At 37.6% G+C, this 25,908-nt stretch overlaps 1 protein-coding gene across 1 annotated transcript in view; it reads right to left on the bottom strand.

Annotated features, from left to right (window-relative positions):
* Positions 1-2,111: 2,111 nt before the first annotated feature.
* Positions 2,112-25,908, bottom strand: part of LOC145768896 (tyrosine-protein kinase ABL1-like) — a 51,067-nt gene continuing 27,270 nt past the window's right edge. Inside the window, exons 5-10 of the mRNA XM_082580502.1 lie at positions 21,949-22,064; positions 16,249-16,370; positions 12,252-12,429; positions 10,324-10,508; positions 9,973-10,128; positions 2,112-4,308 (exon numbers count right to left, since the gene is read on the bottom strand). Of these exons, the coding sequence (XP_082436628.1) occupies positions 4,142-4,308; positions 9,973-10,128; positions 10,324-10,508; positions 12,252-12,429; positions 16,249-16,370; positions 21,949-22,064 (924 nt within the window). The 3' untranslated portion in view covers positions 2,112-4,141. The remainder of the gene's footprint in view (positions 4,309-9,972; positions 10,129-10,323; positions 10,509-12,251; positions 12,430-16,248; positions 16,371-21,948; positions 22,065-25,908) is intronic.

Here is a 25,908-nt window from a genome sequence, read left to right as displayed (position 1 = left end):
TACGTTAAAAACTTTACGACGAGAAATAAAAAGTAATTTGTTAGCATACCGGCACTGACAGCCGATTTCAATAACAATATTAGCCTATAACAGTTTTCAAAAAGTCGTCAAATTTAAGGTACCTAAAGTACTTTTGTGCTTCTGTGTCATATTCGACTCCGATGAAATGTAGTCTAAAAACAACTTCTCATACACAAAAGAAAAAGTCAGTGAATTTTCAAAAGTAGCTTAGGTCGTCATTGCAATTCTTGTTTTCTTCCACCATTGTTTAATATCTTCGACAACTAGAATTATTGCTTTTCGTTTCGGGGAAGTAGCCTACCTTTAGATTCTTCTTGCTTAATTGTGTGATAACCATGGAACTGAAGCAAGACTTCTTTCCCACATGGAGGATACTTTCCAATAAATCCAAGTCTATGGGCACCAGCGTTGAGATTTAGCAAAAGTGATTCGTCAATTAGCCATAGTTTTGTAGTTGATCGAGACAAGGCATACTATGTTTTTCATAAAATAGCTTTTCAAATCATAAGGTTGATAATCTTAAAAATTGGCCTAATATATCCATATGTAGCCTATCTGCAAAATACTTTTTATTCTTAATCATTTGTAGGATTTTAGCTTGGTTGGCTGAGCCTTATCCTATCTCATCCTTTCAATAACTTAAGGTAATATGAAGATAACTACGTCCATGAGGTGTATATCAGAAGGAAATATACAGAATGATAACCGGGAACACCACACATTAAACCAGCCAATCCTGCGCTTCCCTTTCAGCATTGCATACAGTAAACTTGGCCTCCTGCAATCCCCTGACAGTTTCTTTCACGCACTCTCAAATTAAAACTGACTTGGATACCGTCGCAGCACTTTATTCAAAACGTCAGCTCGACGCAGATTGACAGCACAGAGAAAATAGAAAGGTCACCCAACGTCGTAGCAGCAACAGCACAGAGAAATAGACTAGTCTTTTACCAGACTATCTAATCGAGGCGAGCCGTGAAATCTTTAGTCAATAGGAATCAAAAACCATTGCTAACCCAGGCTTCAAATACGTCCGATCAGCAAGCTTATCGAGCACCGAAAAAACAAACTCGTGTTAAAAACGGTCAACAATAATAACTAGTATTGTGACGTTATCAGACGTCATAACGAAGAAAGGTGGTGTGATTCTTCTAGAATGTTATGCAGTAACCAATGAACCATGCACATAGAAATCACAATTAATTAAGTTCTGGCTGGCGACATGAGGGAACAACTATGATGAATACATTTTATTTGATTAATTGCAGAAAGGCAATTTTAAATAGTACGACGTCATAGTGACGTCATCAAATATTAGTTTGGCCAAGTTTAATACATGATCGCTTAGCCTTGCTAATTACCTTTCCATTGATACCTTGAATGTGTCGCTAGCTTCAGTGTGTCGCCAGTTACTAAAGTAAATATAAAACTACAGCGTCACCATGTGGTTGAAATTTTGAATATTTAAACATCTTCTCCACATGAATATCTCACATGTTATTTGAGCCATGTTCATCAATTTTTTTTAATATGCTGCGCATCCAGTTGCTGCATACGCGTATCAAATATGAGGAAGATTGGTGGTAATTTAGAAGGTTTTATTGGCGTTTTATGTCGTTTTTTTTTTTTTTTTTTTTTTGCAAAATTTTACAAAATTGGGGCACGTTGAGGCGTTTGCGGGACCCTTAAAAGATTTTAATCAAAATTTTTTTTTACCATCTCTAATCATATAGAAAATGGCAACTTTTCCGATTTATTGGAACGAAATTCCAAAGTAGGTTTTTTTGGCCCACCCTATTAGACAGGCATTCAAAGAAGTGAAAAGCATAAATATTATTAACATAGCGGTCGGTATGCGTGACTTCTTACAAAGTTTGGCCTACTTTAAGTCGACAGAAGTAGTAGGCTATACATATCAAGTATCCTTTAGTCAACTGTAGTACAGTATAATATCATCCCAGACAACCAGTTTATCTGGTCCAGAGTTTTACCAGATCTGGACCAAAAAGCTGCTGTCTGGTAAGCTGGCACATTCGTATCATTGTATTGTTTCGATATCGGAGACAATTAAAAAAAAGAACAGATCAGTTAAATTATTATTTATTAGCATCAGACAAGAATGTTCATATTCGAATTGACATAAAGTTCAAGATTAGTCAGAAAAACATGATAATATAAAGCCACAAATAACAATATGATAAGAAGCAATGTACAAGCACTATGAAATCTGGTATGGGGGAAATCAAGACCAAGTATACTGTCGCAACGTCAGCCACACAGGTGTAGTAAAAGTTGCTGTAGGCCTACAGTTGTCGCTTCTGCCTTGTTTGGCTTCTGCTGTATTTGGCATGTGTGTTATTTTGATGGTTAGAAATACAAACAAACTGAATTATTTTCTTCATCCAATAAAATCACAAGCATTGAAGCAAAAGTGTGGTTTTTTTGTCAAATTGAACATCCATAAGTGATTTGCAAATCGAATGAAATCAGAAAAAAATGTTTGGACAACACTTTTACTTTTTGCTATGAAACCAATGTTTATTCGAATTTTGCTCTGTCTTTATTTAATTTAAATACAAATAGGCCTATTGGTTTCATTCAAATGTTTTGTAATAGCGTATTTTAACTGCAATTTGATGTCATTGTAGTTTTAGTTACGGTATAGGACAAGTGGCTTTTAAAATTTGTAAGTATAATCAAGTGCCTATACCATCTTCAGTAACTGTAGCACAGTATTTTCCGCTTTCCAGATCAACATTACAAGAACCTTACGCACGCTGAAAAACTGAAACGTTAATATACAGTGGCAAAGTTTGAGATTACAAAGTAGGCTATATCTAGATTCTTAAAGATGGCGTGCCATTTGTCTGCATTACAATTTTGATGGTAATAACTTGTGAAGCTACGCTTTGTTGGTTTTGAAGGAGGTCTGGACCATGTTCAATAAAAAAAAGTTGTCTTATTCAGTTTGTAGGCTACAGAGCTTTTGTTTCAGTAGCCTGCAGAAGCAAACACAAATTATCATGAGATACTGAGTATGGTGTCGGTAGGCTACTAGGTTGACGACGAATGATCACAAGATGAAAAGCCTCGGTTGGTAACCTAGTTTTAAAAACATATCCACATCGATTGATAACATCCGAACATCCAATTGATAATCAAAGCACAAGAGAAAATAACAAGAAAAAATACAGTGATAAAAAAAAAAAGTAAGTAGGCCTAGTGAAGTTAATGGAGGTGAAGAACATACAGAACAAACCAGTAGAATTAAGATGCTATTTAACTGGAATGGAAGGTGATAAGGCTTTCAGCATATCTGTGATAGGTGTTGATGACAACAATTTATATTTTAAGGTCTACTACTGTTTTTGTTGAGTTGTTGGAGCATGTGGATTTTGAATTAATTTTAAAGATTTCACTTTAAAGTCAGAGGGAGTGGTGTTCCTAAGATTCACACGTAAAAGTATTTAATCGTTTTACTGATGGTTTAACAGCTATTAAGTAAAAAGAATTACATTGTCTTTAGTCGTGGGTTAATAGGCTATATTGCTTGATTGTGGGAATCTTTGTTCCTGGACTGGGAAAGCTTCTTTGTGAGGTTAATCTTGGCAATTCCTCATACTTGTAGAATTTTTGAACCACTGACGCAGGCCTGGTTAAGTGATTGAAAGTACTGTGTATTACTTCATCCGTTAGGTGCCCCTGAATGGAAAGCAGTCTTTGAATGCGTTGTTCAAGCGCACACTATAAGTCTAAGAGCCAAACCAGTGCTGCTTGATCGTGCTGTTGATGGTGATGGTTGTTGCGTTGCTGTGATACGTGTCATTGAATTTAAGTAGAGGAATCCTCAAACAGCAAGTTTTCAACAGAACTATACAAGAAATTAGCACAAACTCTAAAAATTGATGCTTTTTATATCTGTCTGTTGTAAAGTGTTGTACAGTTGAACATGCATTATGCAACTATAACCGTCTAAGAAAAAGTGATTTTGACAATTAGGAGTTCTTCGAAGCATTAAATATATTCATTTATAAGCCTATTCAGTATTCACATGACCCAGCGGCCACGATAAATTGTTTTCAAGCTTTACAATAAGTAAAAAGAAGACCAATGTCACATATTACTCTTCAATCACTGCCTTAAGAAGATTCAGCAACAAAAGTGTCGTTAGCATTTCTCCAACTTCCGTCGCCAAGTCATGTTTCGGGCGAAATATGTCGCTTGTAGCGTTGAGAACTAGTCTGAGTTTGGCAAATGTTGGACGTTCTTCTGGGTCTAATTCCCAACCTGGTGATATGGGGTATGTGGTTTAAAACAGTGTTTTTAAAACACTCTTAACATGTAATCTACTACAATGGGGCAAAACAATAGCCAAAATAAAAGAATGAGAAAGTAAACACTAAAAGGACAAACACGACAGTGTAAATTTGCTTTTATTTGGCGAAGCCAAGTTGACATGCAGTCAGACTAGAACTGTTGAAAGCATATTGCAAAGTGCAAAGACATCTGCAATAAAATGAAAATTTTAAGGCTCAAAAAAACGATAAAGATAAAAATTATATTTCCAAACGAAAAGAAGTTTCGACAGATAACTCTTCTAGTTTCGTTTCGAAATCCAAGCGAAGAAAAGAAAACGCAAGAGAACTGCAGAACGTAAAAGCGCTGTAAAATTCTAATCGAGTGGCTTCGTGCAACAGGCTATGCGACATATGTAGCCTACTCATGAGTTTTTATTTTTAATCTTTAAAGATTTTTAAAGCAAAAATGCTAAGTAATCTGTTTCGAAATTGAATTGTGGTTTTAGTTTCGCTTCTTTTAAAGTTTTTAGAGGAAATTTTTTGTTTTGTTTTGGCAACTAGTCCTACTATTGTTTTTAACACTGTTAACTGTTAATCCATACGTTAAAAACTTTACGACGAGAAATAAAAAGTAATTTGTTAGCATACCGGCACTGACAGCCGATTTCAATAACAATATTAGCCTATAACAGTTTTCAAAAAGTCGTCAAATTTAAGGTACCTAAAGTACTTTTGTGCTTCTGTGTCATATTCGACTCCGATGAAATGTAGTCTAAAAACAACTTCTCATACACAAAAGAAAAAGTCAGTGAATTTTCAAAAGTAGCTTAGGTCGTCATTGCAACTACTAATCCCATCAAACCACAATGGTAAGCAATATCAATATTAAAACAAATTGCTAGAATAATATCAATAAATATGCTCTACCTAGAGTAAACTTTACTTCGCCAATCCAAGGTTCATGGGCTATGCTTCTTACTACCCTTGAAACAGTAGAGATGGCTCAGATTAGAAGATAGGTTAACTCGGGTTAGAAGCTGGGGAAAGTTTTGAACACCCATTGTATTGTTTGCAAGTCTGGCAGACTATGAACACTGTTTTCAGATTAATGGGGCCTATATGGCGAAGTTGATGATGTGGTTTGCCATTTGATTCTCCTTGCCACACTCACAGATAGGGAATGAAGCCATCTCCCATTTGTGCATCTTCTTTCTTATTTGAGCTCAGAGGGTCGAGATTCTATCCTTTTACCAGGCCAGATTAGCGATGTTTCTCAAATTACACTAAAAAGGCTACTAGAGAACTACCAGTATTTAGTCGCAGCCATAGCCGTACGAGACCAAACCATTTTGGGGGGGCAGAACGTAAATTTGCCCAAATCTGCACGCTTTTATAGAAATTGCCCAAATATAATGTATGCGGTGCATGATAACAGTTAAAAACTAACATAACAAGATCACCAGTTCATCGGCTGGTGAGGACCTTCTGATATTGTAGCATTTGTTATAGTTGTAATTTTTCCTGATCATTTGACACACAATTTTCAATAGAATTATTACTTTTTGCTTCCTGCCTTAAATCCATAACTATTGGTTCTTTGTTTATAATCTCGGCAGATAATTCTTCCTCATGCAAATAATGATCTACTATTTCTACATTTCTGGCAGATGTGAAATTTACAATGAATGGCCTCAGTATTTTCCATATCCTTATCAGTGTTTGCTTCATTAGCAACCTCGGCAATTGTTGACTCTTCATCTGCTCTAAAGCTTGTGTCACTGCTGGAAACATTTCGAGCTCTTGTTGTACCGATACTGAACGTTAACTGCAGTTGCTTTGGATCTTCATTGACTTTTATAAATTTAATGTTACTATCCTCACTGTGTAGCCTATCCTCTTCATGTGTTCTTTTTTGTAATCAGAGTAAAACCTTTTTTTGCATATTGTACATTCTACCTTATATCTGTACGATCTTTTTCTAGTATCCATTGCTTATCATAAAAATAACTTATCTGTGTTAAAACACCTCATTGAGTATGCAATCAAGTGCTTTAATTAATTCTCCATTGTATAATATCTATGCCAATGAGGTAATATCAAAATTAAGATAGGCATACACAACACATCCAGATATAAGGTTTTAGGTATGTTGCTCTCATAGTCAAATGTCTGCAGGTATATGTATTGCACTATTGCAGGCGCTTGCTAACTGCTGACATCAGAACCAAGGGCTATACATCTGCAGTAAACTATAGAACTGTACGCATAACCAATGCATGCCATCGTGCAGCAGTAACTGTTAAATGCTTGAGCTAAAAACTATAAAAATATGCTTTCTACATCATCACAAGAAACACTTTCTATGCATGCAGCTTACCAACACTATATTAATGAAAAAAAGTGGAGCTGCCATGTTTCACACAAGATCTTGCAAAGCAAATATTTTGCCAACTTGCATGGCAGGTTTTGAGTTTGGAAAGCTTTGAAATAAATGAATATACATATCATGATTGATTTGATATTATATATTTCAGCAGTAACATTTTAAATGTTGGTGAAATTAACATGACACAGTTGCATAAACAAACTAAATATTTTTATTTTATTTTGGAGCGCAACTGCATCATTTTAATTTGGGTAGTTTTATAAAAGTAGCCAAACAAAGCTAAGCAACACCACAACATCAACATTACATTTAACAGGTATATATAACATTTTTTTGTTAAATGTTGTGATGTAGCTTAGCTATGTCCGTTTATGGTTGAAAAAGTACTGTACCCTCTCCACCCGAATTGTTTGATAAAAGTATTCACTATATTTATATAACTTCATATTTTGTAGTTGCCCAAATTAAGATGATGCATTTAAGGATATTATGAAAAAAATTAAAGACTTTGTAAATTTTGATGCCGAGGCAACATTACTGTATCATGCCAATTTGGGAAGTTTTATTAATAGACTATGATCAGATAATTTCATATTTTTTTGTTGCCCAAATCTAAACGATACAATCATGTAAATGAAAAAAATTAATGAATTTGTTCATTTTGGGGAAACTGCCTCACGCTAATTTGGGCAGTTGCATAAACAGACTAATCAGTTTCATCAGATAATTTCATGTTTTCAGCTGCCCAAATCAACACGATGCATTTGTGAAAATTAATAACATTAGCTGTATGGCAAATTTTGCGTTTTGATTTGGGCAGTTTCACAAAAGTATTAGAGACATATTTTGGTGGCTGCCCAAATTGGCATGATGCAGTTGGTTAAATGCATTTCGTACTACAGATTGATCATCATGCAATGCAATACATCAATACATATGTGCCAAATGAAAATTTTGCGGCACATTTCTTGTGCAAATAAGAGGCTGTACTTAGTTTGATAGGTAAAAGATATTAATTTATAGTTTTTCTTAATTTATGCAATTTTGTAGCTTTTCATATAGCAATTTTTGCCCTAATAATTTCAAGATTTTGCCCGAATGTGCGACGTTTTGAAACAACAAGGGGGGCAGCTGCCCCCCTGCCTCCCTGGCTCGTACGGCTATGTTCGCAGCATCTAAGACACGCAGACATTCCACTCCATTTAGTAAGTGGAGTATGATAAATCATTGATGTTATAGTTGCAATCTGTTCCTCGGTAGCTTAGGCTATCACGCGTGGAAAGAAAAACTGAAAGTGTTTCGACAATTCAAGAGGAGGCCAACAAAGTACTTTGCAAACACCGTATGCGCAAGGTTTTAGGTGTAGACATTAAACAGAAGAGAGTTCAAGTGCCAATCCCTAAATTTGCAAGTGAAGTCTTGCTATCACTGTGCCCTAAATGGTTTTGAAATCGAAAAAAAAAGAAAAAGAAACACGATGAATGTGTATGCATGCAATAAACCGTCGGTCACAGATAGCACATACATCAAAGACCCATTTGGTATGGTCAATTGATTATTTAAATTTTTGACCAAGATAGAAGTTCATGCACTAAAACTGGCGTTGAAACCTCTAAAGCAGTGGTTCCCAACCTTTTTGTTGTCACGGACCCCTTTAGACAAATTATTAATTCTGCGAACCCCTACCTAAATTTTGCCTGAAACTCAATTAACATACTATCTTGACTATTGCAAAGAAATTTATTTTCACACGAGTCAGTTCAATCACAGTAGGCTACTATTGACTATTGTAATAATTATGCTACTCAGCTACTGAACGGTGTCATGTTGCATTGCCGCTGTGACTCCTGCGGAAAATGTCAGGTTAAACAATTGCTCAAATAAGAAAATAAATGAATTGTTCAAGAAATGTCAGCAGTATTTGAATATTAAGGTGACCCAAAGTGCCATGCCGAAACTTTTTCAACGTAAGCAAATTTAATGAGATGGTTGTTGTTGCCTTTCCTGAACTAAACGACTGAACTGCGGTTGAGTTTTTGAGAATGCAACACGCATGTCATCTTCAACGTCCACTGTCCAGGCGATTTCGATGTTGTTTTCATTGTAACAAGAGCTGAGAATCCTGCCTCGCAAAGGTTAAGTGGTTATGAATGGTAACAAAACATTAATCGCTTGCTTTGCCAAGAATGGGTAGGTTTGCAGTTGTGAGCACCAAAATTCTTCCACAGTTTTTGAATGAAACTCAATGCGTAATAACTCTTTTGATCTCAAATCAATTAGGTCATCTTTACTGAGATCGTCATCGCTAATGTTGTTCAAGTTAAAAAGAAAAGGATTTCGAATCCATGTTTCAACTTCGTTCGGCAGGTGTTCTAAATTAAAATAATGTTGAAATGAGATTTGCTGGGTTTCAAGTGTGCGCAAAATTTTTCTCTCATAGAGATCAAAAAAGTACATTCTCTTTGAGTTTTATCCATCAAGATAAGATCTTCTAACATTGGAAAGTTAGCTTAATTACCTGCTTCCAATCTGCGTTTCTAAACCGGCAACTTGGCTAAAAACGCTTTCAGTTTTTCAGCTGCATCAGTTATCGTCACACCTGGTCTTTGAATGCCACGATTAACATTCTTAATATGACCGAAAATATCGGCAAAGTAGGCCATGCCGTATAGAAAACTTTTACTCTCGAACAATTTTGAGAGGGGACTTCCTTTTGCTTTCAAAAGAGTTGATACTTCATTTTTTAGCTGCTGCAGTCGTTTTAAAACTTCTCTAGATAACCAACGTACCTCAGAATGACAGCCTACAAAAGTACTCCGTCATCTGACCCTATTTCTTGACAGAGCGCTTTAAAAGTGCGGTGGTTTACAGCTCTGCTTTTGATGAAATTAACGACTTTCACGCAATTCGTCAGAATTTTCTTGATACTTGCTCGTAAAGTTTTTGCTGCTAAGGCGTAGGCTACCTGTGCAAGAAGCAATGGGTAACAACCATGAGAGGAGCTTCGTTTTTTACTAAAGCAACAAATCCGGGTTTGTTCCCAAGCATAGCTGGTGCTCTATCCGTGCATATAACTTAGAACAAAGTATATTTTTTTTCTCCAAAATTCATCAAGGTAATCACGGACCCCCAAATGCTTTCTCACGGGCCCCCAAGGGGTCCGCGAACCCCAGGTTGGGAACCACTGCTCTAAAGTTAGCGTTGAAACGATATAATGCAAATGCATTAAGACCTACGCCCTTCACTCAAATAAACTGGCCTACTTACAATCTTTCATTATCTGATGCACTTGCTTGGGACAGTTTTTTGGGCAGGCGAGTCGTTCCCCTCGTCGCAATGCTAAACCGATTGAGGGAGGTGGGATCCCTTCGTATGGCATCTTTTTTGCCAATGTTGAAATTTCCCACAAAAGGACTCCAAATGCTAAAATAAATGTATTTTGTAAAAACTAAAATTTTAATGCTTTTTATGAAAAGTTGGCTTTGGGTGTAAGAAACAAAACTCTTCCTCATTTGCAATCGTTACTATTAGCCTACCTACTTATTAATAAAAATCTAGGATTTCTACAATCACTATGAGAATAGCCTATACAAACAAAGAATTGAAGACTCTCCTTACACCAAACATCTGATTTCGACGTAAATGTTTTCTCCAATATTCCTTCAGGAGCAGTCCAATGAAAAGGAAATTTGCAATTCTCCCCTCCTTGGTATATTCCATCTGGTAGCAGACGCGAAAGTCCAAAATCTCCAACTTTTACGAGGTTATTTTCACCAACGAAGCAATTTCGGGCAGCCAAATCTCTGTAAGTAAACAAAGAACACATCACATGACGATTTAATCAAAGACGTTGAGCAGATCACGAGGTACTTTCGGCAAATCTTTTTTGCCTTGTTCAATTCATTCTTTTGAATTTCTTATTTTACTTCAAGTTATCACGAGTGTATTTAATGTTATCACATTGCTATATTCATCTTTTTCCGACTATTCAATGTGTGGCAGTTCAGGCAAAGCGCTTTTTTTTATGTTATTTTTCTGTTATCTACTTTATTTCATATTCTTCTTAACTTTGAATTGAAGGAGAAAACAGAATTAATGAATTGTCGCCTATTATGAATAAAACATTTAGCTTTACAAATGCCTGTGCAAGTGTGCCTTGATGCAAAGTGGAAGCAACGGAGCAAATACGAGCGGATTTAAGAGCAAACATACAAAGATATAAATGTTTTTCAGTGTTTGGTAAAAATCCCCGAGTTAAACTGACTAGCAGATCATTCGTCATCACATTCCAAAAAGACTTTACAGTCATGGATGTGCTCGAGTTAAAATATGTTTTTTATGTGAGTGTGACTCTACCTCTGTTTCAATGTTGAATCTGTACTGTATAAGTGGTGTTTCTATAAACGAGCCACAAGAAGTTTTTCAAAACTTAGTTGATTGAAGTGGGGAAAAGCATTATAGTACAAAGTGATTTCGTCTTTTTAGACACTAACTTTTTAAGATGCAGTACCCTACGATTTCTGATTTGTTTCAACAAAACTTTGACGAATTTATCTTTGACTTGCTTATAAACAAGAGTAATATTTTAATTTTAAAGCTGTTTTTAGGAGTAGACTATGAATTGCAGTAGCCAATAGTCTATTATACCAAAGGTCTCAAACACGCGGCCCGAGAGGACTTTTGGTGCGTTCGAGATACATTTTTAGACTTTGAAATAATTTAACAATTACAATAACCTAATTATTTTTTCTATAGATTTAGAAAAGTAAAATGCACTCTAAAATTGTTCAAAAAACCTGAAAATGCCCACCAAACTTCACACCACCTTTTAGCACAACTGTCGCGAGGTTGCGCCATGTTATTGTGTTCGAGAAACTCGTATTGTTACATCACCATCACATTGCCTATTCACTTATTGTGTTGTTATCGCAATAGTAACCTTGGCATTCTTTGCTGAAATCAGTTTTTCTTGAGTTTAGTTTTTTGCGTCCTGTTTGAAAGTTGATTACAAGATTTTTACTTTCCAGGTTCGTTTTCGTGTATGTTCTTTTTGTTTTTCTTTTTCATTTGCGTTTTTTTGCGTTTGTACAATGTTCTTTCATCTCTTTGTTCTTACTCCTTTTTCTTGTCATCTAATGCTCTTGGAGCGTTCTTATTCATTTTTTTTATTGCGTTTTACTGCTTTATTTTGTTTATTATGTATTGAGGCCTTCGGGTTAATTTACAAGTGTTTATTTAGCTCTCAGAGGAATTTGAGTTTGAGCCTTTGGCCTATACCCAGTAGACCTACGGTACATTGCCTTTTGGGCCTACATAAGCAGCGTTTTCTGTTTGTATTATTCTACCTTGTGAATTGGTACTTTTTTGCGTTGTATTAATCTCCCATCAAGCTACTGTACTTTTGAGGAAGTGGTTTTATAAACTGTAGCCTAAAGGAGAGGGCACAATTTGAGCTAGCCTAATATCCCAGACAAGATCTGGACCAGATGAAGTGGTTGTCTGGGACCAAAGGCGGCAGATGGTGTCGCTAAGTCACTAATGTTCACCTGTGGACATAATTTCTTTCTTCCAAGTATTCCATCCCCATGACTACTTGCAGGGCCATGTGAAGAAGAGAAACCCAAGTAACATCCTTTTCTTCTTTTTTCTTCAGATATTCTGCCAAGTCCCCATTACACATGAACTCTGATATGAGTTGATGAGGTCGTTCAGAAGTGCATATTCCTTTATAAAAAATAATACAGTAACAAATAATTGAAACGATTTCACTAGCTTTGGTGGTTAAAGCTATGCCACTATAATATACTGCATAAAGCAAGACGATAGTTGCTTGGTTACTATCGCAAAACTTTGCATTTTGTGCACAATCCCAAGATATAACAGTTTAAATTGTTCGGACAGTGATCAGCGTGTTGTAAGTAGGCCACTAAACCGAAAAAAAAGGTTTTCAATGCTCCGTTCAGGGAGCATTCCGTGAGACCAAGCACTTGCTGACCATTAAAATCGCAAATCGTCGTACATGGTGGAATTGACTCAATTAAATTCTGTTAACAGTAAATTAAATTAATCGAACTGGATTGAAAGCTCCTGCAAGATTGTTGGCATGCAGATCATCTATGAATGTTTGTAGTTTGTTGTCATTATTAGATCGGTGAGCGTTCCACCTGAACTAGGCCTATTTTGTTTAAAACACATCATTAAAATTTAACCTGGCAGTGATTAGCAGTGGGGGATGAACTGTAACAAGCATACTTGTTGACATCAGTGTTGCAGAAAAACTCTTGAGATGGCGAATAGTTTTATAAAGAACAGAAAAAAGTTAGATTCTATGTCTAAGTAAATCAAGTGTAGGCTACTAAGCAGTAAGCAGAGTGGTGGAGTCTGTGGAAAAATATACGACTTCGAGTCTGCGATTTGTAACTAACCGAGTAAACCGACTCCAAAGTCGGCTTCAGTGTTGCCAGATTTATGTTTAAATTTTAGTTCTTTTTATAAATTTAAGTTTACTTAAGTTGCGATAGATATTGAAACAGCGACTTTCGTCGTCGTCGTCGTGTGAGCCTCTGGGGCCGAGGGTCTATCCTTTTACCACCCCAGATTCACGATGTTCCCGGACTACACTGGAAGGCTACTAGAGAGCAGCCAGTCTTTGGTTTCATCATCCATGACACGCAGACCTTCCACTCCGTTAGGTGGCTTGAAGATGGAACAGTCATTGATGATATGGTCTGCGGTCTGTTCCTCGGCACCACATTCACAGGAGGAGGAAGAGGCCATTCCCCGTTGGTGCATGGTTGAGAGGAAAAGCCCGACGACCGTACGGAGACGGTTGAGGCGCACGGATGCCTGTTTTTGTAGTGTTAGGCCGATGGGGCGTGTGTCGGCGTCGGGGATGAACGAATAGAGTCTGGTGGCGCTTGACTTCCATTCAGAACTCCATTTATGATCCGCCCAAGTAGCTGCAGAGATGTGTTGTACATCAGCTTCGTTGACAAGAAGTTGAGCGGCTGGCACGAATGGGTGTCTTGATTTCAGTCGACGGGGGTGCTCGTTTGGAAGAGCAGAGATCTTTTGTTGGAGGTGATTAGGCTTCCAGTGCCCGTCAACCGAGGGACAGAGTGGCTTCTTCGCGACGAAGCTCAGCGGGTTGGATGCCAGCGAGAATGGGGAGATTGTCCAATGGTGTGGGACGCAGGCATCCGGTCACTGTGCGCAGGGCGCTGTTTATGGCAGTGTCGATGATGTGGCAGTGAGCACTGCGGAACCAAACAAGTGTACAATACTTTGCTGAAGAGTAGACAAGGGCTAAGGCTGCTTTACGCAAAGTGTCAGCCCTCGCCCCCCAACTAGAACCTGCCAGGAGCTTGAGTAGCGCAGCGCGGGATGTGAGTTTCTTGCGCAGTGACACCAAATGGTGGCGGTATGTGAGCGATCTGTCCAGTGTTACCCCAAGATATCTTGGTTCGGGGCAAAAGGACAGAGATTTTCCATTGTTCTGGACGTGTAGCTCACGATCAGCTTTCCGATTGTGGAGGTGGAAAGCTGCTGCCACAGTTTTGGTTTCGCTGAGTTTCAGTCGCCAGTTCTGAAGATAGGCTGAGAGAGTTTTCATGTCCTGGCTCAAGGTGTCTTCTAGATTTTTCCACGACTTTGTGGAGTGGAGAATTGCCAGGTCGTCCGCTTAAGCGTATTTTGCGGAGACCGTAGTTGGCAGGTCGTGGGTGTAGATGTTGAAAAGAAGTGAAGCCAGGACCGATCCCTGTGGGACGCCGTTTTTCAGCCGTCTCAGTCTGCTTCGCCGTGAGCTACCGGTGGTGAGGGTGAAGCTTCCGTTCCTAACAAGTTCCATAATCATATGAACCATATGTCGGTCAGGAAGCAGGCGAAGCAGCTTGCAAGTAAGGCCGCGATGCCATACGGTGTCATAGGCAGCTGTGAGATCTAGAAAGACAGCGCCGGCCTTCTTTTTTGCCTCAAAGCAATCCTCGATGTCGAGCGACTTTCACAAAAGCTGACAAAAACAAACACTTTTATTGTAAGATATTCTCTCCACTCCGCCTAAGTTCCTTGAAGTTCACGTGTTTACGAGTGGCAATATATTGATAAATGCCCTCTTTGACGGCATAGCAGGTTTTTCCTGACGATTCATCAACTGCAATTGGTTAACTGGAAAGTTTCTTATTTTAAAACAATATAGAAAAAACAATTTGTTTTGAAAATCAATTTGGTGATTTCATACGCCTTTGCAAAACATGGTGGCTCCAAGTTTATTGTGACGTAACAATTTACTGAAATCATCGCCCCTTGGGATTTAGTTTATTGCTTACAGAAACAATATTCCATGATTTCATCGAAAATGTTGTTTTCGATTTGTTGCTTTTTATTGTAACTTGAGAATTTCAAAACATGTAAAAATTTATCTTAAATAAGCGCACTTGTGCCTGAAATATGATCAGACAGTTTGTAGCCAACGTTGGGTAAAAGTTCTGTTCATCTGTGAACTTGGGTTGTGACAGCGCTTTGTCAACCAGTTCGGACTTATTTAGTAAGTCGAGATTTGTAGGATTCGGATAAGCAGCTTTAAAGAGATTGCTTTATGTGAGTACAAATTGATTGCTAATTTGTAAATTTGACATTGCTTTGTGTTAATCGTCTGACATACAATATCTAACAGCTTTGAACGCGCTGTGTTCACTTAAAATGATTAAAATGATACTTACTTAATGATACAGCTTCATTGCCCAGGATCTACGTATTTTCGACGTATCGTAATGCGTTATTTTCATTTGTTATGGCTGAATTGTAACCGCATTGGAATCTTGTGTAAAGAATTTCAAACTGTAGCTGTTGTCGAAATTTCACCGGCTTACTTGGCAAAAATTGGTATGGACATTTTAATTATGTGGATTTTGTTGCTGATTTAATGTTGTTCACAGTGCACACTATCTGCTTCATGAAGCGCTAAGATCGACGCATATTCACGATGGATGTAACAATGTAAAAACTCACATTAATCGATATTGCCTTGTAGTTTTAGACAAATGCGTGATTTGTGCTTTTATGTTATTTTAGAAAACGACTTTTCTTGCCACTGTTCCTGTTCTGGTCACTCGGAATTGTGGTTTGAGAGACTGTTGACAAAAACGTCAAGTATCATTTTAATTTCCCTCCTATTCAATAAACTATTTCTATCTATATTCGACAACAGTCGAATTGCCTTTGCGGTCGAACCTAGTGATATAGGATAATATCACATTTATTTTCTGATGAATTTTTAAAGTGCAGTACAAAGAACAAAAAACAATGTTGAAAAAAGATTGAAAACAAAATATTTATTGCTCATTTTTTTTGTATCAAGCTGGAGACGGAGTCGGCCTTTTTTAATAACTCGGAATCCAGACATGCCAAAATCCTCCTACTTCAACTCCGATTCCTACACTACAATCCGGGCATTAAGGCTCTCTTTCAGTAAACCTTGTTAATGAGCTTTATGTTCTCAAGTATTGGAAACTGAACGTCGGTTAACGACGAGTGTATTCTTACCGAGCAACTGAACAAGGTGAGGATGTTGAATGGACTTCATGACTTCAGCTTCTTTTTTAAATTCCACATCGTTGCTGACAAAATTTTTACGAAGAGTTTTGACAGCTACGACTTTACCAAATCTAAAATAATAAATATAGGCTACTTTTCACTTTCAAATAAATAGGGTACGGTAGGCTACTCTCAAAAAATTGGATCAATTTTGGGTTTACAGAGTATTCTACAACGGATGTACAGGGCCGTGTGGGCACCATATTGGGCCTCCCTGAAATCCATTAGTGAGCCCTCACGTTTAGTTACGGCATTTTAAAATAGGACAAGAAATAATTTTATTCGTTATTTATAGTCGCAAACTCTTCTTTCAACGAAGGAAACAATTTGCATTCATCATTTATCAAAAGAGTAAACAACTCTAAGATTTTTTTAGAAAAAATAGTAAATATGTCAACAATGCAGTAGCGGATGTGGAAAAAGTTGGGAAAGGACCAGAATTTTAACAAAGCAAAATTCATAATAGGCCTATAAGTGGACAATGCAAAACTTAATGTCTGAAAAGGGAAACTTAGATAAGAGGTAGCCTATGTGGGGCTTGCCCCCAGGAAAAATGTGACAAACATAATCTTGTTTTGGTCACATTTTGGGCGTTGTTGGAGCAATAATGTATTTTTTTATATCAAGATGCACGTTTTGTATCATAAGTCGCTTTGCATATCGTCAGACTAATAAAATAATGGCGTAACTCACTTTTTGACGAAATTGAGACATTAGTGTTTTGTAGGTCCCTAAAATATAGCGCATCTGCCACATAATTTTCTAAAACCTACGTTAACGAGAAAGGGGTATTTTCGTAAAAATGTCAAATGGCCTAACTCAAACGCATGACTTAGGCCATTTTACAAATCTTTTTAATCGTTTGCTGGAAGTAAAGCTTCCCTCCAACAGAGTAGATGGTCGGAAGACGACGATCTAAATTGTACAGAAATAGACCTTCTATTTCATCACAAGTCTAGACGATTAATTTAGCACAAAATAATTATGTTTTTTTGTATTCTATGTATCGTAATCTTGGCCATTTCCAAGTAACTATACCCTACTTAAACAAATCTGTTTTCTTTCTGTTCCTTTGAGAAGCTTCATTTTCCTAGCACTCTAGTAGTGCGACTTATCACCTCACACTGTGATACAGGTCAGATCTTTTCAATGCACCGGTTCTCGGAGTCTTCTTGCACCCATGGCAGGTTTTTGTAGAAGGCCATTGTTGGATACAATTAATTCTCAGCTTAATATCACACTTAGCAACTTTATAAGCTCATTGCTGGTCCATCGCCATCATTCTTGAGTTTCACTGATGGGAGGAGAACATAGGAAAACATAGATTTCAAAACGTTTGAATTGACTTTTATGTGTAGGTAAATGTGCTAAAATGGAAAAAGAGGAAAACCACTTTTTGGCGAAATTTCTCAATGACTTGTTTATTGTAGTGTCCATTACTGTACATGCCCATTACTGTAGAAAGATTACAATGTACAGAAAGAAGAAAGTCTTGTACCCTGGAACTACCATAATTCAACTTCATCGGCAATACAAAGAACTTGCGGAATCATTAGGAACATGATCATTAAGCACAGCATATTTTAGTGAAGTATTTCATAATGAGAACTTCTCCGTCTTCATCGTCGGCTCCAGCTCGTGTCCGAGCATTGGTTTGTCTTCAAATTGAATTTGGCTTTGGATGGTGATGTCCTTTGTGGCTTTGGAGGCCCAGTCTATGATGGAAAAGACGTGGGCAAAAGGCACTGGGAGACGATCATCATAGATCCGCCGCCAATGTGTGAAATCGGGCTGGAGGCTTCCAACTCTACCAAGCTTGCCCCCGTTACCCGTGAGATCATCGCCATTGGGCTTTGTTTGGTTCAGGTCCAAATTGAGACAAAGGCCATTTGCTTGTATGGTTGTTTAAGGTGGTCGTGACTACGCAAGGGCTACGCACACACTCTTGGCCAGCTCCATGTCCACTGCGGTCCAATAAGATAGAAACGTGCAGCTTCAGGGGAACTAGTTGCAACCGGCTGCCGGGTGCTCTGTTCATACCACGTAAGGATCAGTGCGACGTGTGTGTTTCATTCAAACACAGTAATATTACCAAGGAACAATACGATGGCCACATCAAGTTGAAGAATGAAGCTTGAGATGAGAAGATGAAAGACAAATAGTCCGCTAGCACATTAAAATCCGTATGGACAATGGATTTACAGGCTGCACTTCTGTGTCCCAAAACTAAGGCAAGCAGTACGTACTGTAAAACCAAGCTGCAGGTACACCATTTTACACTATTCAATCTTTAATCAAAAGATGCTTATTGCTCTATTTGGAATGAAACAGAAGGTGATTTACGCAATGAAGTATTTGCTTTCTTGCAGTTTAATCATTTCGAACGGATAATTTCTGGAAGCCCCGGTCTGGAGGAGATAGTTATTTGGAATGATGGGTGTGGATATCAAAATAGAAACTCTAATGTCTCTAGTGCCTACTGTGCCCTTGAATGGAAGCATGGCGTCACTATTACTCAAAAGTACCTCGTGGCTGGTTACACTCGAATGGAGTGCGATAGCACGCACACTGTGCACAGTAATATCGAGCGAAAATTGGTAAACGACATTTTTACGACGAGAGATTACGAAATTATCCTCCAGAATGCCAGGATCAGACCGCATCCCAACAATGTACAGAGGATGCAACACAGTGATTTTATGAAAATCGATGGATGATGCTTTTTGTGTATCAGACCTGGAAAGAAAGCTGGAGATCCCACGGTTCATGATCTTAAAGGCCTGAATCATGAAAGCAGTGGAAAGGTATTGTAGGTACAAGGTTCCATTATGTGAGGCTGCGCAGTGGTAGGGTATGCCACAGCGGTCACAAACAAACTTAGGCGACACTACATGGATTTCTATTTTTTCAAGCCATCTTCCAATAAAATTGAAGAAATACAATGATCTCCAATCTATGAAACATGTTATGCCAACAGGGTGCGACTCCTTTTTTGATAATTTGCCTCATCACTGATAACACTGGTCTACAAAAAAACAATTTTTTTTTGCTCCATTAACTTTGAAGACTGATTTAGAGTAATTTTGGGGTGCTGAATCCGAATCTGACCTCAGATTTATCCTATCTCGTCAAGTTTGTGAGATATGATAACAACAAGTTGTTACTTTTGTCAAATATGGAAGATTTGGCGTTGCGTTTACCACCAACATATGCTGTGCTATAACGAAAGGTTACTGTTAGACAGGCCAAAACAGCCTAAATAAGGTTACTGGACAAGTATTGCCAAAGGCCTGCTTAAATCTTTGTGGTTTTATGCAAAACATTGACGAGGGAGGGGGTCAGTTATACTTTTAGCCCCCCTTTTAGCTTGTTATCACTGCCTTATTAATAATATTGCTTAGAAAACAAATTGATATCAAAATTATAGTTGGTGAGTATATTTCAACTACTTATGCACCACATGGCCTGGATGTCTGGATATATCACAATGTGTATGTGCAATAAACGCAACGTCAAATCTTCCACTTTTACCAAAATTAACAAATTGCTCTTATCATATCTTACAAACCCGACGTGATAGGATAAATCTAAGGTCAGATTCGGATTCAGCACCCCAAAATTACTCTAAATCAGCTTTGAAAGTTCATAGAGCAAAAATTGTGTAAACCAGTGTAATTTATTCAGCTTGTCTTGCCAACTCTGAACTGTTTTTGAGCGAAATATGCAGTCTAGCACGAAATATAGGTAGCTCTAACGATAGGAGTTGCTATTAGGGATTTTCCTGTTAATTCTAGTCGTATTATTACTGTTATTATGTCACCGTTAAAAAACTCATATTGATAAACTCGAAATATCAAATGGCCTAAGTCATGACTGTGCATTCGGAAAATGGCCTAAGTCATCCCAACACATTATGGGATGCAAAATGAAGCAAATCAAAGTATACATGCTCATTGTACTTGTGTCTACATGCTATTTTCGTTTAACTGTACAATAAATATGATAAAAACAACTGTGTAGACAGTTTTTTTCGATTATCTCAAAACAAGAAAAAATGAGTTACGCCATTATTTTATTAGTCTGAGTGTCTGACGATATAACCAAATTCATTAACTTAAAATTAGATTTGGGTAGAAGTTTAAGTTAGGGTTGTTCAGTTTAAAATTTAAGTTGGACTACGGTACCATTAAAAAAAAAATTATTCACGACCACAGAAGGATTTCAATGATTTGTTTCTTGAAAATTTGCATAGCCTGGTGTAGCCTTTCAGAAGGCTAAAACTTCGAAAATCCATTTGAGATGTCACCACCTTTGCTTCACCTACTGTATTTTGACGACAATTTTCACTTGAAGGCCTATCAGCATTAATACTGAAATTTACCAATTTAATTGTCAATCAACTAGGGTAAGTGAATAGTGTGTACTTCGAAATATTACATTATTTTGTCGTGGGACACAAAAACTTTTTACTTCCTTAATCCAGTTTTATACTGAGCCTACCCAAGGTTGCTGATTAGGTGAATAAAATGTGGTTGAGTGAGCAAAGCAGGGAGAAAATTTTGAAAAAAATGAAGAAAAAACATAATAAATGTTACATGTAAAATTACAATTCGTAGCCTATATTTAATCCCTTAATTGCCCAAATTTAGATTGAGAAACACTGTTAAGCAGGATAGGTAAGAAATTTTTTTGTCATAAACACCCTCATTGAGATTTTTTTGAGAAACAATGGTGTTCAAAAAGACATCAAGAATTCTTATTGTTTCAATAACTAATGAACTATTGTAGGCCTAGATGTTGAAGTCAATCTTTCGCGATTTAGTGTAAAACTTGTCGATGTAGGCCTACAAGTGAAAGCGATTAATAATAGTCTGCTACTGTAAATTAATTTATAAACGTATAACTAAAATGTTTGAATATTCAATCGGATAATTAGGCTGCATTCACTAGCAATTGTTATAACGTTGGTCTGATGAACACAAAAGCAAAAGTAGAAAAATACGAGTTGTTTTATTGCTTCACTTTTACCTTTTTTCTCTTGCTTTCGAACGCACTGCGGTATATAGGTTAAATTCTAAGTTTTATCTTTTAGGTTATTTACTTTGAGGAGCTGGTTGTTGAAAAACACCGCTCACCTCTACCCAGGGTGTAATAAATTGGGTGGGCGTAGTTGCTGAAGTAAAGGCGGCCGAGAGAAAGGAACTGGCCACCCTATACTCTCGTTAGTACCGAAGGCTTAGTCTAATGAGAACCTTATCTTCTCGTTCCCCGATGCTTGGATCGAGTATGGGACTCACCTTTACCTTTACTTTGAGGATATACACGTTGTATAATGGTGCGCAAAGCGTCAGTTAAAACAATAAAACAGCTTAAATGTTTTTACTTTTACTTTCGTATTTATCAGATAAATGTTGCTACCATGCATTAAGGAAAAGTTTATAAACTTTATCACTCTGTGAAACTATCTTCTAACCTTTAACAAAGTCATTAAAATTTCATAAAGAGCAATAGCCTAACTGCAAACAAAGGCTCTTTTTCAACCCATGGGTCTCATTAATGCAGTTATAAAACTATGCACTCAAAAAAAGAGAAATGATTTCGTTCTAAAAAAGCGTCATTCACAATGTATTTTACTGATGCAATCCCTACTTTGTCCATGTTCCTTTCAAAACAACTCCAAATCCTCCTTGACCAATTACTTTCATATCTTTGATATCTCCAGGATTAATTTCCCAGTCATCGCTGTCTGGCGACAAGCTGTAGACCTATTCAAAGTAGACTGATCAGAGTGTGTAATGATTGCTTGCCTGTAGTTCACCTTGTTTACTCGCTTACATAATCATGTGTGCCCTAGGTAATTGTACGCTTTCTAGTTCTGTACTCTAGCCTTGCCACTGATTCATCTTGCAGTTGTCGATTCTAGAGTTTTCAAGATAGAGGAAGGTTGTGAGATTTCCTCTAGTAAGCATAGCCGATTTTTTGGTTGCGAGTTGCCCAGAGAAGCAAGTGTTTTGCGCGGTGCAAAACAAGAAGGAAGGTGCAGTCTGAAATACAAATTTGAGCTTTCAATTTTAAATCAACTCAACCAAACTGGAGACAGACGACCCAGAAAACAAGAAGGAGACGCCGTCTCTAAAAAGAAAACGAATGCATTCCGAAGAGGAGTACCAAACGGAATACAACCCAGACAAAAATGGCAACAATACTACTACAGTCATATTGAAATTGAACCAGCCGGGAGAGCAAAAAAAAACATTAAAAATGTACTCGCCGATACTGATCGACCGATGTCTGCATTATCTAATAGGCGAATACAAATCCTGCTCAGCAAGACAAGATGGAGGACTTCAGATAAATGCAAACCCAAGCCAGATAGAGGTTATCCTCAAAACCAAGACACTGACGGATGGAAACACCATCAACATTCCGATCACCGCCTACGCCAAAAGACCACCTGGAGCAAATGGAGTAATATATAATGTTCCTCTCGGCATGGAGGATGGAGATATTCTTGCGGCGCTGAAGGATGCGAACATAAGGTCGGTTAAAAGGTTTAATAAAAGAAATTCTGACTCGTCTGAACTAATTGCATCTACCACTGTATTATTAATCTTCAATAGCAAATCACTACCAGACTCAATAAAAATAGGTTACCAACGTTTTAGAGTCTCGCAATACATTCCAAAACCCTTAAGATGTTACAACTGCAATCGATTTGGACACATAGCAAAATTGTGCAGATCTAAAACCAAATGTCTCCGATGCGGTGAACAACACAGGCATGATGAATGCCCAAGTATAGCAGTAAAATGCTCAAATTGTGGTGGAAATCACGTCGCTATTTCTAAAAACTGCCCCAAGTACTTGAAAGAAAAAGCCATTCAGAAAATGAAAACCACTAAGAACCTAACATACGCTGAAGCCTGCAAGCAGCAAAGAGCTGTAAATACAGAAATGCCAAGTTATGATCTGGACTTCCCTCCTCTTGTAGCAAGCACAACTCAAACAAACCAATTGAATAAAAATCTATCCTCTAACCAAACTAATGACGGTATAAATATAACTCCAGTCACAATGGAAAAACCCGGACCCTCTAAACCAACCAATGTAGGAGACGAGGGCGGCCACTTTATAAATAACCCAATCTTATTTCTTGCCTTTTTAGCAGAAGTGATTACCAAGACAACGTACGCTCAAAGCCAAAATAAAGAAATTGACATTTTTCAAATTATCGCCGATGCAGCAGGTTCTAGAATGGGATTTCTAACAAACTCGGACATGTTAAAATCACTAATAATTTAATGTTCCTCACAGTGTGGCAGTGGACTGTCGGTCAATTTATAGGAAAATCCCGGAATTGAATCAACTAATAGCAAGCTCACAAACCCCACCGGATATCATTTGCTTACAAGAAACACACCTAACTCCTAAATACTCCCCTAATATTATTGGATATCATCTCTACAGAAAAGACAGACCTGCTTACTTGGGAAAAGGAGGTGGTGTCGGAATCTGCATTAAAAGAAATATCTCCTTTACAGAGCTACCCATCCCAGATGCAGACCCACGGCTGGAAATTATTGCAATTAAAATCGAACACCTAACTGTATGCAGTATATATAACCCACCCACCAACGCATTTGCAGGTGACCAAATAAACTGTATTTTCAATAACCATAATAAATTATTAATTTGCGGTGATTTCAATGCCCACCATGTCATGTGGGGGTGCAACAACAATAATAATAGAGGGTATGCTCTACTTGAACAAATTGAAAATCATGATGCAGTAATCCTCAACACCACTGTTCCCACCCACATGTCTTTAAATAAGCCGGAAACCCGATGGAACACTCTAGACCTCACTATTGCTTCTACTTCCCTTGGGCACAAATGCATCACCGATGTCACCAATGAATTTTTGGGTAGTGACCACTGCATAGTCGCTACTACAGTCAATGTTTCTTCCCCAGATAATGCAGAGTTTGTACCATCATGGGCATTCCAAAGAGCTGATTGGGCAAAGTATTCCAAATTATGCCCAGAAAATCTAAATTCTTCTGTTGTCTCAAATGATATAAATATATTTAACCAAAACCTCTCCGAAACTATCCAACTCTGCGCGTCTATAGCAATTCCTAAAACCAAACCATTCAAATTAAATGGCGTTCCATGGTGGAATGACGATTGTAAACGAGCAGTAAGGAACAAAAAAATAGCACTACAACGTTTTCATCGTACCAGACACCCAACAGACATCCAAGCCTTTAAACGCCTCCGAGCAATTGCCAGAAAAACCATCATCCAAGCAAAAAAAGAAAGCTGGAACAATTTCTGCTGTTCCCTCGATAGTAAAACAAAGCTTGACAAAGTGTGGAAAATTATTAAAAAATTTTCAGGCATAAAGGAAACCAAAAGAATTCCCACTCTTGCCACTAAAGCAGAAAGTGATACCAACAAAGCCAACATCCTTGCAGATCAATTTCTCTCAGTTAGCAGCTCAACCAACTATTCAAAAACATTCCGTGAAAATTCCAGTCTTTCAATTTCGAACAATCTACAATCAAAACTGGAAACCCATTTCTACAATAAATCTTACAATTCACCCCTGCAAATGAACGAGTTGAAGACAGTCCTAAAAGGTAATAAAAACACTGCCGCAGGAGCGGACGGCATTTATTATCAAATGTTATGTCATCTACCCCCTTGCAGTTTGAATATCCTCCTCGACTTCTTTAACTACGTCTGGTCAACAGGTACACTGCCACTCAAATGGAAACATTCAATCATCATCCCAATTCATAAGCCAAACAAACCAACGGGTATACCCTCCTCCTACAGACCAATTTCTTTAACCAGCACCCTTTGCAAAACTATGGAGAAAATAGTAACTAATCGCCTCAGATGGTATCTAGAACAAAACAATCTACTCCATCTTCAACAGTCTGGATTCAGAAAAAGACGTCGAACGACAGATCATATTATCAGACTCCACGACACCATCCAAAAATCCTTAGCTTGCGGTGAATCAGTACAAACAGTATTTCTTGACCTTGAGAAAGCTTATAATATGGTCTATCACGACGCAGTCCTCCTAAAACTATATGACTTAGGGATTAAAGGAGCCATGCTATCTTGGATCAAATTTTTCCTGTCAAATCGTACTTTTCAAGTCAAGGTTGTCAAAGCTTTATCTACCACAAGAAAACTAGAAAACGTAATTCCTCAAGGCAGCGTTATTAGTCCATTACTATTCAACGTAGCGATCAACGATTTACCAAACTTAATTACCTCTTCTACAGCACTTTTTGCAGATGACTTCTGTTTTTGGAAAACAGGTGAAGACATCTCAACTCTGTCTAATATAATCAAATCTGACTTTTCAAAAACCAAAGACTGGTGTGATAAATGGGGCTTCAAGATCTCCGCAAACAAATCAGCGGTTGTGCTCTTTACAAACAAACGTAAATATGATCCGTGTACACTTAAAATAAAAAAATCGTTAATCCCCATCAAAAAAGACTACAAATACCTTGGAATCACATTTCAGTCAAATGGAAAGTATAGCATCCATGCTAAACATGTTGCAGAAAAATCCAAATCAAGACT

Source organism: Aplidium turbinatum, chromosome 4 (genome assembly GCF_918807975.1).
Source record: "Aplidium turbinatum chromosome 4, kaAplTurb1.1, whole genome shotgun sequence".
Lineage (NCBI taxonomy): Eukaryota > Metazoa > Chordata > Ascidiacea > Aplousobranchia > Polyclinidae > Aplidium > Aplidium turbinatum.
The sequence above is the reverse complement of the archived record's forward strand: the minus strand, read 5'-3'. Positions and strand labels throughout refer to the sequence as shown.